This window comes from Chenopodium album, chromosome 1 (assembly GCF_948465745.1).
Source record: "Chenopodium album chromosome 1, dcCheAlbu1.1, whole genome shotgun sequence".
Taxonomy (NCBI): domain Eukaryota; kingdom Viridiplantae; phylum Streptophyta; class Magnoliopsida; order Caryophyllales; family Amaranthaceae; genus Chenopodium; species Chenopodium album.
Window position 1 is genome coordinate 77312355 of NC_137834.1, and position 14204 is coordinate 77326558.

General features: G+C 35.3%; 1 protein-coding gene across 1 annotated transcript; it reads left to right on the plus strand.

Annotated features, from left to right (window-relative positions):
- The first annotated feature begins 11374 nt into the window (after positions 1-11374).
- On the plus strand, positions 11375-12250 carry LOC145635768 (uncharacterized). Its single transcript, XM_081687123.1, has one exon. It carries the CDS (start codon positions 11375-11377, stop codon positions 12248-12250), a length of 876 nt encoding a protein of 291 aa, XP_081543249.1.
- The last annotated feature ends 1954 nt before the right edge of the window (positions 12251-14204 follow it).

Here is a 14204-nt window from a genome sequence, read left to right on the forward strand (position 1 = left end):
ATAATGTTTTGTAAAACCATAAATTTTTAGCTATACATTTAGAGCATGTTCACATTTACTGAACTGAACTGAACTGAATTAAACTAAAATGATTAGAGCTTAACTAAATTGAACTAATTGGAGTTGAACTGAACTGAATGAGCTGAAATGAATATTTTATGTGAGAGGGAAATTAGGAGTTTAACTGAACTGAAGTGATTGGAGTTGGACTGAACTGAACTGAACTGATTGGAGCTGAACTGAACTGAACTGAAATTAAGTAAATATGAACAGGCCCTTAATAAACTAGATGAAACCCGTGCGATGCACGATTTGTTTCAATTATTTAAAACATTTTTTTTGTTTGTATTTATGTGCTAAAATTTGTTATATATTTAGATAAATTTCCTAACATCAAAAGATAATATTTATATATAATTAATTTAAATTTATTAATCACATACGCCAATTTTTCTTACGTATCATTTGAATTATTTAATTCTAAAAGAAATTAATCTCTTATTTAATTGAATTGGTTACAACTTAAGTTAATAATCCTACATGGCGTGCAAAGAAAATAAAATCCTATATGACTCCTATTATATCGCCATAAAAGCAACATCTTAAATTATGTTTTCTTTTTAATATAAATGTTGCCATCATTAATGTTACATTTTCAAATAATAGTTTTGTAATTGTTATCTTTTCATGCAACAATTATTATGTTTGTTGTCTTAGACAAGAAAAGGTTCTTTAAGCAACTATTGCCTTATATGGCCATGTTTGGTAATTGGCTTTTTAATGGCTTTTTGGTTAGCTTTTGACTTTTGGCTTTTTTAGGTGGTCAAACAGCCAAAAAATGTGTTTGGTAATTGTAGGGAATAGTTCAAGCGTTAATCCCTAGCTTGAACCCCACTGTGATCATACACTAAAGTACGGTGGCGTCCAAAGGGAAGGAAGCTAGAGCAAAAGAGTCGCCAACAAGTTTTTTAGGAACTTGTAAACCGTTCACGAGGTGAATGTTACACCCCTTAACGATCCATGAGATCGTCAACTCCATAAGGTCTTGAACCAAATAGGGTTCGGGGATGAAGGTACAAATCCAACCTAAAAGAGATTGAACCTGCCCTAATAATAGGCCTCTACTTTATTCTGATCGCATTCATGTGCGCTTTCTGACTAACATGCAATCAATAGGATTATCCCTAAACCTGTTTATCTATGTTGGTTGAATTTAATGCACAAATAAACTATTATTGGCGATAACTTGAATTATAATCGTATTTACCCTAAACAAGATTATTAATTATCTTATTAAGCGTGATTACAAGTACAAATTCCCTTTAAACATGCATAAAAGGCGTGATCAAACAATAACAATAAATATATCAAGCAACATAACAATAATCATGATAATAACCATCATAAAATTATAATCATAATTAACATAATCATGTTAAAGCATAATATTAATAGCAAGATCCTAGGCATGATACTAACAAGATTAATAACAAACCCTAGCAGGTCACTAAACAATAAAAATCAAAGCTTTAACCCTAACATGATATTAACAATCATAAATATTAGGAAGAACATAAAAGACATCACACTTTTAATCATACTTAATATTAAAGTTACCCTAGACATGATACTAGGAATATCATAATAACATCATAAGCATGATTTCTATCATAATATCAATTAAACAATTAAAGCACTTACTTGGATGCCTCGTATCTCTTTCTAATAACAAAATACACACATTAGTAACTTCAAGGAAAATAATAATTAAAACAATTAAATCAAATAATTGAAAGAGAGATTTGGGACCAAACCCTTAGAAATTAAACCTTTCACGTCTAGGGCGAAGGCAACTTCGAATATGGCTAGGTGTATCTAGATCTAATGAATGCGGAATTTTGTCTTTGAGAGAAGCTAGTTTAGAAAAGAGAGAGAGAAAGAGAGATTGTAGATTAGAATTGGTGAGAATTAGAAAGAATAAGAATTGATGATTGTAGGTGAAAAACTGATGAAAATTGATGATTCAAAACGGAGTTTTTACGACGTTATTTATAAAGAAAATCAGCCAAAAAGATAAAATATCAAAAAAGAGTTCTGGCGCAGATAAGAATTAATTAGCGCCAACGCTGGCCATTGGCGCCAGACGCCAACATTAGCGCCAGGCGCCAATGCTAGCGCCAGGCGCCAATGCTAGCGCCAGGCGCCAATGCTAGCGCCAGGCGCTACAGCTGGCATTTGGCGCTGATTCAGAAATTCACGCGTTTTCTTAAAATCAGATAAAAATTGCCGTACAGGAGGATAAAATCGTATTTTTCCTCAAAAATGCTCTTTGATTCTAACAAAAACTCTGAAAAGTCAACAAAAGTCAATTTATCAATGCTAATTAAATTAGGAATGAAAAGAACCTTCTAGAAGACTAAAACCATTCCTAATTGCATTAGGAATGATAAATCTATATTAGGCCCTCCTCTAGATCATTGGGCCGCATATAAGGCTCAAACCGGGCCCAGTTCAGTAATTTGGCCATAACTTCCTCAATATTCATCGAAATTGGGCTTATAATGTATCGTTGAAAAGGTCTTTTCAAGCCCTATCCAACTACACTACTATTGGACCTATATCATGGACCAACCAAACTGGATTGGCTATTTTTCTTAAAATAAGTTTTCAATAACAGAGAGAAGAGAAAAGAAATTAAAACTATCCGCAACACTAAACTTTCCACACTTTCACTTCATTCGATTATGATTCGACATGAAAGGTACTCATCACCGGGTTTGGTTTTGGGGAGACACAAATGGGTGTCTACAGTAATTGGCTTTTTAGTCAGCGAAAAAGCTGGCTTTTAAGCCAAAATAAAAAAAGCTGCTTTGAGTAGCTTTTTTGTTGGCTTTTGGCTTGTTGGCCCACAAATTATCTAATAAACAGCCAACAACCAACAATTAATTTACCAAACACTTTTATAAACAGCCAGCTTAAACAGCCAATTTCAAAAGCCATTATAAACAACCAAACATTCCAGTTGGTCAAACAAGCCAAGTGAACCAGCCAACAGCCATTTGCCAAACAAGGCCATAATCTAGATCAACACTTTTTTTTTGTTATTTTATTCCAAGGTTACAAATAAATATTGTTGCGTTAGATTATTAAGTATAACATTTTTGTAAGTGTTGCAATCTTAAGTGTTGCCTATTTTCACTTTCTTTGTAGTACGCTAATAGCTATAGTAGCACAAATTTTTTTATTAGGTGCATAATATATATCATAAATAAAACCCGACAACTAAGATTCCTATTTAATACTTATCATTACAAAAATTGCCTTGGATAGCGTGCTTTGATTTGCATGCGGAAAAATGATTAATTAGAATTTTGGGGATTATTTTAATCCTTATAAAGAGAAAATTTTGAAATCAAATTTAGCAAAAAGTTACCAAAATTGCATCGATTTTGTGTAATAAAAAGTCATTGTTAAGGTTTTGAGGTCAATTTGGACCTTAACGGCCAAATTTGTGGTTATAATTAGCAAATTTAGTAATATAATATATAAAGATTTTGCTCTGGCATAATCTCCGGTGCTGGATTTTAATTATGACATTCCGTGCACTAAATGAATAAGTGTGTGCTGCCACAACTATTAGTCAAAATTCATGCTGCCATGTGCACCTTGTTAAAAATTCTTGCTGTTAAGAAGTTTTAAACAGATGAAATTGGGTGAATAGAACATACGGAGTAATCTAAGTAAAATAAGGAGTGCAAAAAAAAAAAATAGCAAAAAAATAAAAATAAAATCCCATACACTTTATCAAAAGTTTGTGTTTCCAAGTCCAATTTCGCCTAAAAAAACAATTTTAAATAAATGAAAACCAGGTGAATTAAATAACAATTATACACACACACACACACACACACACACATATATATATATATAATTATACACACACACACACACACACACACACACACACACACACACACACACACACACACACACATATATATATATATATATATTAGATTTTAATAATAAAAACGCCACAGGATTAATATTTTAAAATGCTACAATAAGATTATGATACATAAGATTAATTTTCTTAAAAGTGCTACATAGGATTATAAAAAAAATCCAGCAAATGAGAAAAAGAATTGCAATTTATTTTAGATTTAAAATTTTATATTAATTATAAAAATGAAATTAGCGCTGGCCATATCGTGTGCTGGCTAAGACACACCAAATACAGACAAAGTAACCCCTAATTTATTGAGTAACCCTTGACCAACCAAGTAACCCCTGACCACGTCAACCCAATCACATGGTGAGACCAGCCACATATAAACTTTGTGAAATTATATTATCTTTTTTATATTACGAAATTTATCTAAATATGAGAAACATAATTAATAATTCATTTTATAATAAAAAAATTCAAGTAGTAAGAAAGCGAATATCACAAAGTTTATTAGATAAATATATATTTAGTAAAATATTTTATTTGAAAAGATACAAACAAATTAACTGTGCATTGTACGGGTTTATCAAGTATATTTTAAGTAAAAATAAAGAGCGGAAAAATAACATCTATTTTTTGAGCAAAGAAAAAATAAAATAGAATTTAACAAAAAAAAATACTATACAAAACCCTTATGGCCACATATAAGCATTAAATACACACTAGAAAATCGTATAAAGTTATGAAATCTTGAAAATATAAACACTAATTACACTGAATTACTCATGTTTTTGTTATGAATTCCAAATTTTATACAAAATTTAAAAATGTATCTAATGTTTATACAAGCCCTTCACACTACATATAAAATTACCCAAAAAATAATTTCCTTTTAGTAAAATTTAATTGAATTAGAAAAATATAGTAAAGAATGTTTCGAATATATATATATATATATATATATATATATATATATATATATATATATATATATATATATATATATATATATATATATATATATATTATACTTCCTCCTTTCTTTTTTACTTGACCCGCTTTGACTTTTACACTATTCACCACCTCTCCTTTGACCGTCTTTTGTGAATGATATGTAAGAAAAAATATATTCATATGATATCTCTTTTAATTCGTCTCAATAAGTACTATTGTAATATACAACTTTTATAATTTTTACTTATGAAGAATTAAAGTCATTAATAGCTAAAGTTTTGCATTGGCAAGCGTGATAAAAGAAACAGGTCAAGTAAAAAAGAACAGAGAAAGTATATATATATATATATATATATATATATATATATATACTATAACACTATAACCCTTAAAAGCCAAATTGGTGAGAAAATGGTTTCTACTTTCCTATGCTTATGAACAGTGTCCTTCCCTTTTTACCCTTACAAAAGTCCCTTCAAAAAGTTTAATTACTCTTTTGTCCTTACTGTGGGTGTTCCTTGTACAGTTGCCACTTGCATGCTCAAGCTTTTCCTCTTTTTTTTTGCCACGTGCGTGCTGATAGCTCCATTGCAAGCCACGCTGTGTACACTCTTCTTTTATGGTGGATAGCTGCTGGAATTGCTCAAAGTTGTTCATCCTTCAACTACTAAATTGTAATTTTTTAGGCAAAAGTTCTTATTTTTTGTAGGCGTTGGATTACTAATAATGATTGTACTTTTGTAGTTGTTTATCTTAAATTTGTAAAATTTGTATTTTTTGGTAGTTTGAATTTTAAGTTACAAATTTCATTGTACAATTATTGCTTGTAAGTTTAGGTTTATCCGTTGAGTGGTGATTCGGTTTTAAGATTAGTTTGTACAAAAACAGAGCAAATTTTCACTTATTTTGGAGTACTAAGCTTGTGATTGGTTTATTTTCAATGTTTTGATAGTTGGATTGTAAAAATTGTTCGTTATTTTGGGTTCCCTTAGGATTTATTAGTTTGTTGGTCTTGGTAATTTTACTAATTTGAACTATGGAAATGTTTACAAATCTTGGAAATAAGCAATTGCTTGCTTTATGTCACAGTTGATAGCTTTGCTACTTTTCTTAAGCACAAGGATTGAGTATCCCTAATGATGGAGCATCATCTTATTACCTGTTGGTTAAAAGCTAGAAATTTTTGGGTTTAGAATTATTTTGTTTGTTTAGCTTAACTTGCATGTTACTGTGGTGTGTTTACTTAATGATGTATTATTGTATTTAAAAATTTCATGAATATTAGATTTGTTCAGATTAGTGTTCTATGTACATTTAGATTTCAATCTTAAGGAAAATCTAATCTAATTTGTGTCAAGATATATGTTCCATCTGCCTTATTATTATTTGCTTAATCTGAATTTAGACTACTATCATTGTTGGATATTAGTTGAATTTGAATTGCTTGTTGATGTAGATATACCTTGTTACCTGCTGGGTAATAGGGCTGTCTGCTGGTTTCATATGTGTACTTCTGCACCCTTATGCGCATGCTTTAGATTACCTATGCAAAAATGCATTTGAGGGTATATGTGTTATTGTATTACATATGTGTAATCATGCTTAGCAAGTGGTTGTTGGGTGCAAAAGTTACATGTTACTTTCTATATAAAGGGAGCTGCTTCTCTTGGCGTTGCTCAGTAGAGGTAAGGGTTTCAACAATACAGAAAGAAAGCAAAATAACAAACAAAACCTCCAGTTGAGGTAGTGTTCAATTGCTTTATGTTTCTATTGCTTTGAATATTGGATCAATTTAGCCCCATTTACATTATATTAAACTTAAGTGTATGACTATTGTATTAAACTTGGATTGATGCTTTGGACATTGTACACATATATTCGTACCAAATTGAATGTATAATATGGACTGTTGCTTATCTTAGTTTGTATAAGAAAAATGCATTGGCCACCTCCAGCCATAACTAATGATCATGTAAATAGTTTTTGTTCGGTTAGATGGGTATTTTGGTTGGGTTTCTAGCAAAAGAATTGGATTTGTTGTCATAGTAATGGCAACAAAGGTTTATATTTTGGGTTATTCTGAAAATTTCTTTGCAAAAATGGGGTGCTTGATAATTACAAAGTTTTTGCAACTTACATAATTTGGGATTTCTAAGTTTTTGTGGATTTTGGCTGTTTAAATGTGCCCTTTTGTGGTGCTGTTTTTTAAAAAATCAAGTCAAGCAATGGTGTTTTTGAGGTTTGCACTTTCTAACATTTTGGTCTAAAATGATTAATTTTTTAACCTTATAGAGTTGTCATTTTTGTTTATATGAATACTCAATTCGAGCAGATGTTATTGAGGTTGAAATTTTGTTATTGGATCATAGATTAGTGATGCTTGGTTTCTGTTGTGTTGGTAGGTGATCTGAACTAGGTGTGCTGCATTCCTTGTGCTGCATAGGTTGCTGTAAGTCTGCATCTTCTGCTTGCTTACTGTTAATTGTTGTCTATACTTATAGAACCTGGTGTTTTTGTGTTTGCTTTTTGTTATTTATATATGCATTTTTATGTCTGTGCATGTGAATAGCTTGATGTTATTGTGTTTGGCTATTGTTGTTGAGTCCTGCAATACTATATGTTGTTTTCTTTAGTTGTTAGTTGTCTAGGCACATATTTTGTTATTTGTGGTGATGGTTTTGTGTTAGACGATTATTTATTGTTGTCTTAATATACATGTGCTTGTTGTTGTTAGTTGAATCTGTTAGTTGTCAAGGCATGTATCCCTAAACTGCTTGCCTTACCCTCTAGTGTATACCCTTGTGTCTTATGGTTATTAGGAGGTTTTTGTTGGTTAGGGATGTAGTTTATTTTTAGATTAGCTGAGATGTTGGAGCTGCAATGTAAGGTTATCATTGGCTCTACCTGGCTCCTGTTGTAGACTGCCTTCTGATGTGATACATTAATCGTTCGCAGAGGTTATGGGGTCAGAATCACTCAAAGTAGCCATTTCTTTCCAGAGCTTGCTCAACCAGGTTGTCGGGTTCTTGAGGTTGCCTGCTCCGACCTACTCCCTTGCAGGTGATGATGGGAATGATGTGAACCTAAAGTTGGTCACGAATTGTATCCTGTCACCTTACATCTTTGAAGGTGGTGTTGCTGCTACACTGGATGCTTCTCGTGAAAATGCTGCAGAGCAAACTATTCGCTTCATGGAGCTCAGTATGGGCTGCATATCATTGACATCACTTAAGAGAATATCTACAAGTTGGATCAATGTGCCTTCTTGTATGAAATGAAGCGCATTTTGTTGGAATCACTAAATAATCCCACAGTGAATGGTCGAACTAAATGGCCTGCGATCCCAGTCAAAAAACAAAGTGCCAACTGCGTCACCATTGACTACATTGATGTTCTCCGTGTCGTTGCAGTGGCAACTAAGGCTAGGGTTTCTGGCATAGAAGCAGTTGAGCTTGCTACGAATAAATGGGTGTCCTGGCTGACAATATATACTCCTTCCAGTGTTGGAATGGAGTGCATTTGTAGCTCTTTGAATGGGACTTGTAAGGGTGCGAAGCAAGATGCTGCAAGAAGAGGCGTGAAGTTTCTACGTGCTTTTTACAATGTGGACATAGTGGACCTGAACTATGGCAATGGTGTTTACTCTGGCATCAAATGCTCATTAGCTAGAGAAAGCTACATGACTATAAGGGAACGCGTTCTAGGCAAGCAAGGAGACCTGCATCTAGCTCCTTTCCTTGGTGAAGCTGACTGTGTGACACCCAAGTCTGGTGGAAACAAGATCCCAAGTCCTACATTGCCTCCAGCTGCCCCTCGCAAGCCAAAGGCTTCATCTTCTTTTAGTAACCGGCCTAGAGCACATCTTGCTTCGATCCCAAGTGTTATATCTGTTCCAATCCCAGCTGACTTAGAAACAGTTTTTAAGCGTAGGAAGTTTTAAATAGGAGTTCTTGTATCCCTGACTTATCTAGACTACTAGGGTTATGCTGCTGCTTAAATATTTTGCGTTTATAGGGTTTCTGATGTTTAAGTAGCTTTTATTGTCTTCTCTATGTTTTAGTTTATTACACTATGGGGTGTAATAGTTTCGTTTTCAGCAGCAATGTTCTATGTACTACATTATGTTTGTTTTAATTAAATGAAATTCTCGGTGTTATGTTTGGTATATATTTTGGTTGGCTTGTTGCTGCTTCTGAACTATCAGTTATTAGTTGTTTTCTATTCATGCTTAATTAGATTTACTAAGCATGAACCAACATTTTATTTGCAGGCCTTGCTCATATATGTTATTGCTACAAGAAAGATTTTAGACAGACGTGATAATTTAAATGAGTATGTGCAGTTCAGCTAGGGGGTTGGAGAACTATTTTGGCTTTTTTTACAAAAAAAGAAACTGTTCACATTGGAGCATATTTTATATTAGGATTGATTTGCGCTTAACAATATTATGGCCAGTGCAATTGTCACTGATATTTAACTGCTTGGGCTTCCAGGTAAGGAACCTGGATATGCAGACTACATTAGGAAACGTTCTAGCAAGCGTTCACGAGCAATTGATGCTCTTTCTGACCCAGTTTCAGCTAGGTTAGAATTTGTGTTCTAAACTTATCATCAGTATTATGTGCTATGAATTTATTTTGCTAAGAGGATTTGTCCTTGCATTTGTACATTTAGTGAGCTTGCCGAAATCAGTGCACAGGGAGCTTTACAAAATAGAGGCCCCAAAGCAAAATCTTCCAAAAAAAATACAAAACAAACTAAGGGGAAAAACAAAGGTAACCAGGTAGCATTTTCTTATGTTTTAAGGTTTGCAAACACTGGCTAACAATCTTCTTTTGGGTTTCTTAATAGAAGCAGGAACTACTACTTGTGGTACTTTACAGACAACATCAAATCTTTCAGTAGATTATTCAGTAAGGTTGTGAAACCTTAAATATTGGAGTGCACTTATTTTTATTTTATAGTCGTGCTTACACTAACTTCTTTGCCGATCTGTGTGTATATAGTGAATATGGTGAAACACTGTAAAAAAAAAAAGGGGGGGGGGTTAAAGGCAACCAAAACAAGCCTAAGCAAAAAAAAAATTAGTAAGTATATCTTCAGTTCTTTTGCCTGAAATTTCTCAGTGTTAGTAGGAATATGATTTTAGTATCCTATTTTCTAGATGAACCAGCTACTGCTATTGGTCAGCCCCTTCCATTGACCACTTTACAGTTGGAAGCACCTCGTTAATGTCTTAAATGTGGTGCTAAGAAATTTCAGTATGAATGGCTTCACTTTTGTTGTGGCAATGGGAGTATTAAAATTGCTACGAATAACATTCCTCCTGAACTGCATCGGCTTTTCACATCTCAAGATGAAGACTCATTGCATTTCAAAAAATATGCTCGTATGTATAGTAACTTGTTTGCATTTTGCTCGCTTGGAGGCAAAACAAATGCTAGCTCTGTGAAAGGGATCTTTGTTTTCTTATTACATGGCCAAATTTATCATCACTTGCCAGATTTATTGCCTGACAATGAAGTGCCTAAATACCAGAAGCTTTATTTTTATGATGCACATTATGAAGCTACGCGAAGGACAGAAATTTTCCCTGAAGTGAGGGAAGACATAGTAAACATTCTAATGCGTGTCATGAGTGTAAATCCATATGCTCGCTTTTTTAGATCCTTACGAGAACTCACAGTAACTGAGACTACACAAATAATCATCAACCAGAGCACAGTTCTAGATCAGCGTGTGTATAATGCACCTTCAACTGATGAAGTGGCTGCTATATGGCCAGAGAACGCGTCTTCCAGTGAATCTAACAGCCAATACATAGTTATATCAGGGAGATCCACTCTGCCTCATCGGATATATCACTATTATGGATGTTATGATCCATTGCAGTATCCTCTTTGATTTCCAAGTGGCGATTGTGGTTGGACACAGGGTCTTAGGAAGGATTATGTCAGTGCACAGAAAAAGGCTACGATGGATGTTAACCCTGTTTCTTCCTGTGTTGTTCATACTGAAGAGGACCTGTTGGCAGAGGAAGCAAAACGTACGTGCTCAATTATAGCTACTTCAAATTATGTTGTCTCGTACTCTTGCATGTCTAAATAGCTAAATTAATTGCCATTTTGTTGTCTGCATACAGGTGCGGCAGAAAATTCAAGCACCTCTAAAAGGCATATATCCCCTCGGGAATACTATGCCTACAAGATACAGATAAGGCCAGGGAACATGCTACTTCGGGGAGGACGATGTTTTCAACAGTACATTGTGGATATGTATGTTAAAATTGAGAACACAAGGCTTGACTTTTTTAGGCGAAATCAGCAGACAATAAGAGCTGATTTGTACCAAGGTATTTTGGATACAGTTTAAGATGGAGAAACAAGTGCCAACAACATTGGTCGTCGAGTGATATTGCCTCCAACCTTCATTGGTGGTCCACGAGATATGAAGCGAAGGTACTTAAATGCAATGGCTCTTGTGCAGCGCTTTGGCAAGCCTGATTTGTTTGTAACGATGACGTGTAATGCCAAATGGCCTAAAATCACTGCTGAGCTAGCTCCTGGAGAAGTTGCATGTGATCGGCCAGACATTGTTGCTCGGATTTTCAGAGCAAAGCTAATAGCTCTGAAGAAAAAAATAATGGAAGACATAGTTTTTGGAAAATTTGCAGCTATGGTCTATGTTGTGGAATTTCAAAAGAGAGGTCTACCTCATGCTCACTTTTTAATTATATTGGAAGATGCATACAAGCTAAAGGGGCCTTCTGATTATGACAAATTTGTAGCTGCAGAAATCCCTTCAACTGAATGTCCTCAGTTACGCAAAATTGTTCTTGGCCACATGATGCATGGTCCATGTGGTAGTTTAAATCCTAGATGTGCATGTATGAAAAAAAATCATGGCAATGAAGTTCTTTGTAAGTATAGCTACCCTAAGCCGTATTTAGAGGAGACTACCACAAATGAAGAAGGTTTTCCCATGTACAGAAGAAGGAACACTGGTGAGCATGTAAGAATTCGCGGTGATAATCTTTATAACCGTTGGGTTATACCTTATAATCCATATTTATCTATGCTATTTGACTGCCATCTAAATGTAGAAGTCTGTTCAACTATTCAAGCAGTCAAATACCTGTACAAATATGTGTACAAAGGTCATGATCGTGTATCTTTTAATGTTGTTGGTGAACAAAATCAAGTAGTTGATGAAATTGATGCTTTCCAAGCTAGTAGATGGGTTTCACCATGTGAGGCGGCTTGGCGAATATTTGGATTTGATCTCTTTGAGATGACTCCTTCTGTACAGCTCCTTCCAGTGCGCCTACCAAATATGCAAACTATTTAGGAAAATTTGTCAAGAATAAGCCAACCTTTGTCCGGTTTGCTCAAAATAAGCCAACCTTTCGATTAACTCAGAATAATCCAACCTTTATAGGGTATCCACTTTAAATGAGTCAAGTGACCTGCAACCGTTTATTAACCGGTTATTAATGTTAATTGTGACACGTGTCAGCATGTGGTTCGTCATTTTTCTTATAATCAATAATTAGGAATTATCATATAATTAATTATTAATAAATCTAATAATTATAAATTTAAAAAAAAAAGAAAAGAAAAAAACCCCAACCCCAGCTCACCCACCCTCCCCTGCCAGGCCGCCGGTGGCCGACGACCACAAAATTCCCCGGCGCCGACACCGACGGCCTCTACCGCCCACCCACGATGCTCCCACCCAGCCCCACTCCTTCCCCTTCCCCATTCACCTTTCCCCACCCCGACACGACACCACCCCCTCCCCTTCACCCCCTGCCGGAAACAACCCCCCTCCCCCGTCTCCCTGTAGAAGTCGACCCCTCCCTCCCCTTCCTTACCATCTGTCGACCCCCCAAACCCTTTAACCCACCCTAACGAAACCCTAACAAAATCGGAATCGGGGTTCAAGGGTTTTGGGGTGTCGATTGACGGTGGGGAAGGGGAAGGACGGGGGTAACGGGGTGGGGAAAGGGGGATAGGGAAAGGGGAAAGGAAAGGGAAGGGGAAGGGTGGGGGCGTCGTGGGTGGGTGGAGAGGCCGTTGGTGCCGGCGCCGGGGAATTTGTGGTTGCCGGCTACCGGCGGCCTGGTAGGGGAGGGGGGTGAGCTGGCAGGGGAGGGTGAGGGGGTTGGGGTTTTTTCCTTTTTTTTTAATTTTTTTTTAAATTTTATAATTATTAGTTTTTTTTATAATTAATCATATAATATATCCTAATTAATTATTAATAGTAAAATGACGAATCATATTCTAACACGTGTCACAATTAACCTTAATAACCGGTTACAACAGGTTTTGACTCATTTAAAGTTAATACCCTATAAAGGTTGGATTATTCTGAGTTAATCGAAAGGTTGACTTATTTTAAGCAAACCGGACAAAGGTTGGCTTATTTTTGACAAATTTTCCAACTATTTATATGAGGTCTCATGAGCAGCTTGGTTCTGTTGTGCAAGATGAAAAGAGAAGTACTACTGCTTTGCTAGAATTCTTTAGGCTAAATGCAAGCATCCCTGGAGGCACAGGGTATCGATACACTGAAATAATAGCACATTATAGGTGGGAAGCTAGCAAGAAAATATGGATTAGAAGAAGTTACAAAAAAAAAATGTTGGGCGAATGGCTTTTGTGAGCCCAGCAGAAGGAGAACGCTTCTTCTTACGTTTATTGCTTGGTAAAGTTATTAGTCCTGTCTCATTTGATCATCTTAGAACTATAGATGGTGTGCTTTACCCTACCTTCCAGGAAGCTGCAATCAAGCTCGGGTTATTTCAACAAGACAGTGCAGTTACATTATGTTTGCAGGAAGCATCAGAAGCACAAATGCCTTCTGCACTGAGGCAGCTGTTTGCAACTTTGTTGATCTTTTGCCAACCAAGTAACCCAAATGCTCTCTGGTTGCAGTTTTATACTTCACTCTCTGAAGATTTTGCATATCAAAATCCCAACCAGCAAGAAAACGTGATGAGGCTAACTGTAAGAGACATTGAGAAAAACTTAGAAGCCATGGGAAAGTCATTGGAGGATTTTGGCCTAGGCCATTTGATTGAATAAGACAGTAACGAAATACGCATCACAAAGGATATCGAAGATGCACTTGAAGCACCAATTCCTCTAGAATGCATTGATTGTCGAGAGAAACTCAACGAAGCTCAAGCAAATGCATTCAATAACATAATGGCTTATGTCAATGAAGAGAAACCTGGTTATTTTTTTGTTGATGGGCCAGGTGGGACAGGCAAGACATTTCTCTATAATGCTTTATATGC

What these genes read in the sequence shown, in the direction of transcription:
- LOC145635768 (XM_081687123.1), top strand. Translation starts at nt 11,375, where the DNA reads ATGGCTCTTGTGCAGCGCTTTGGCAAGCCTGATTTGTTTGTAACGATG.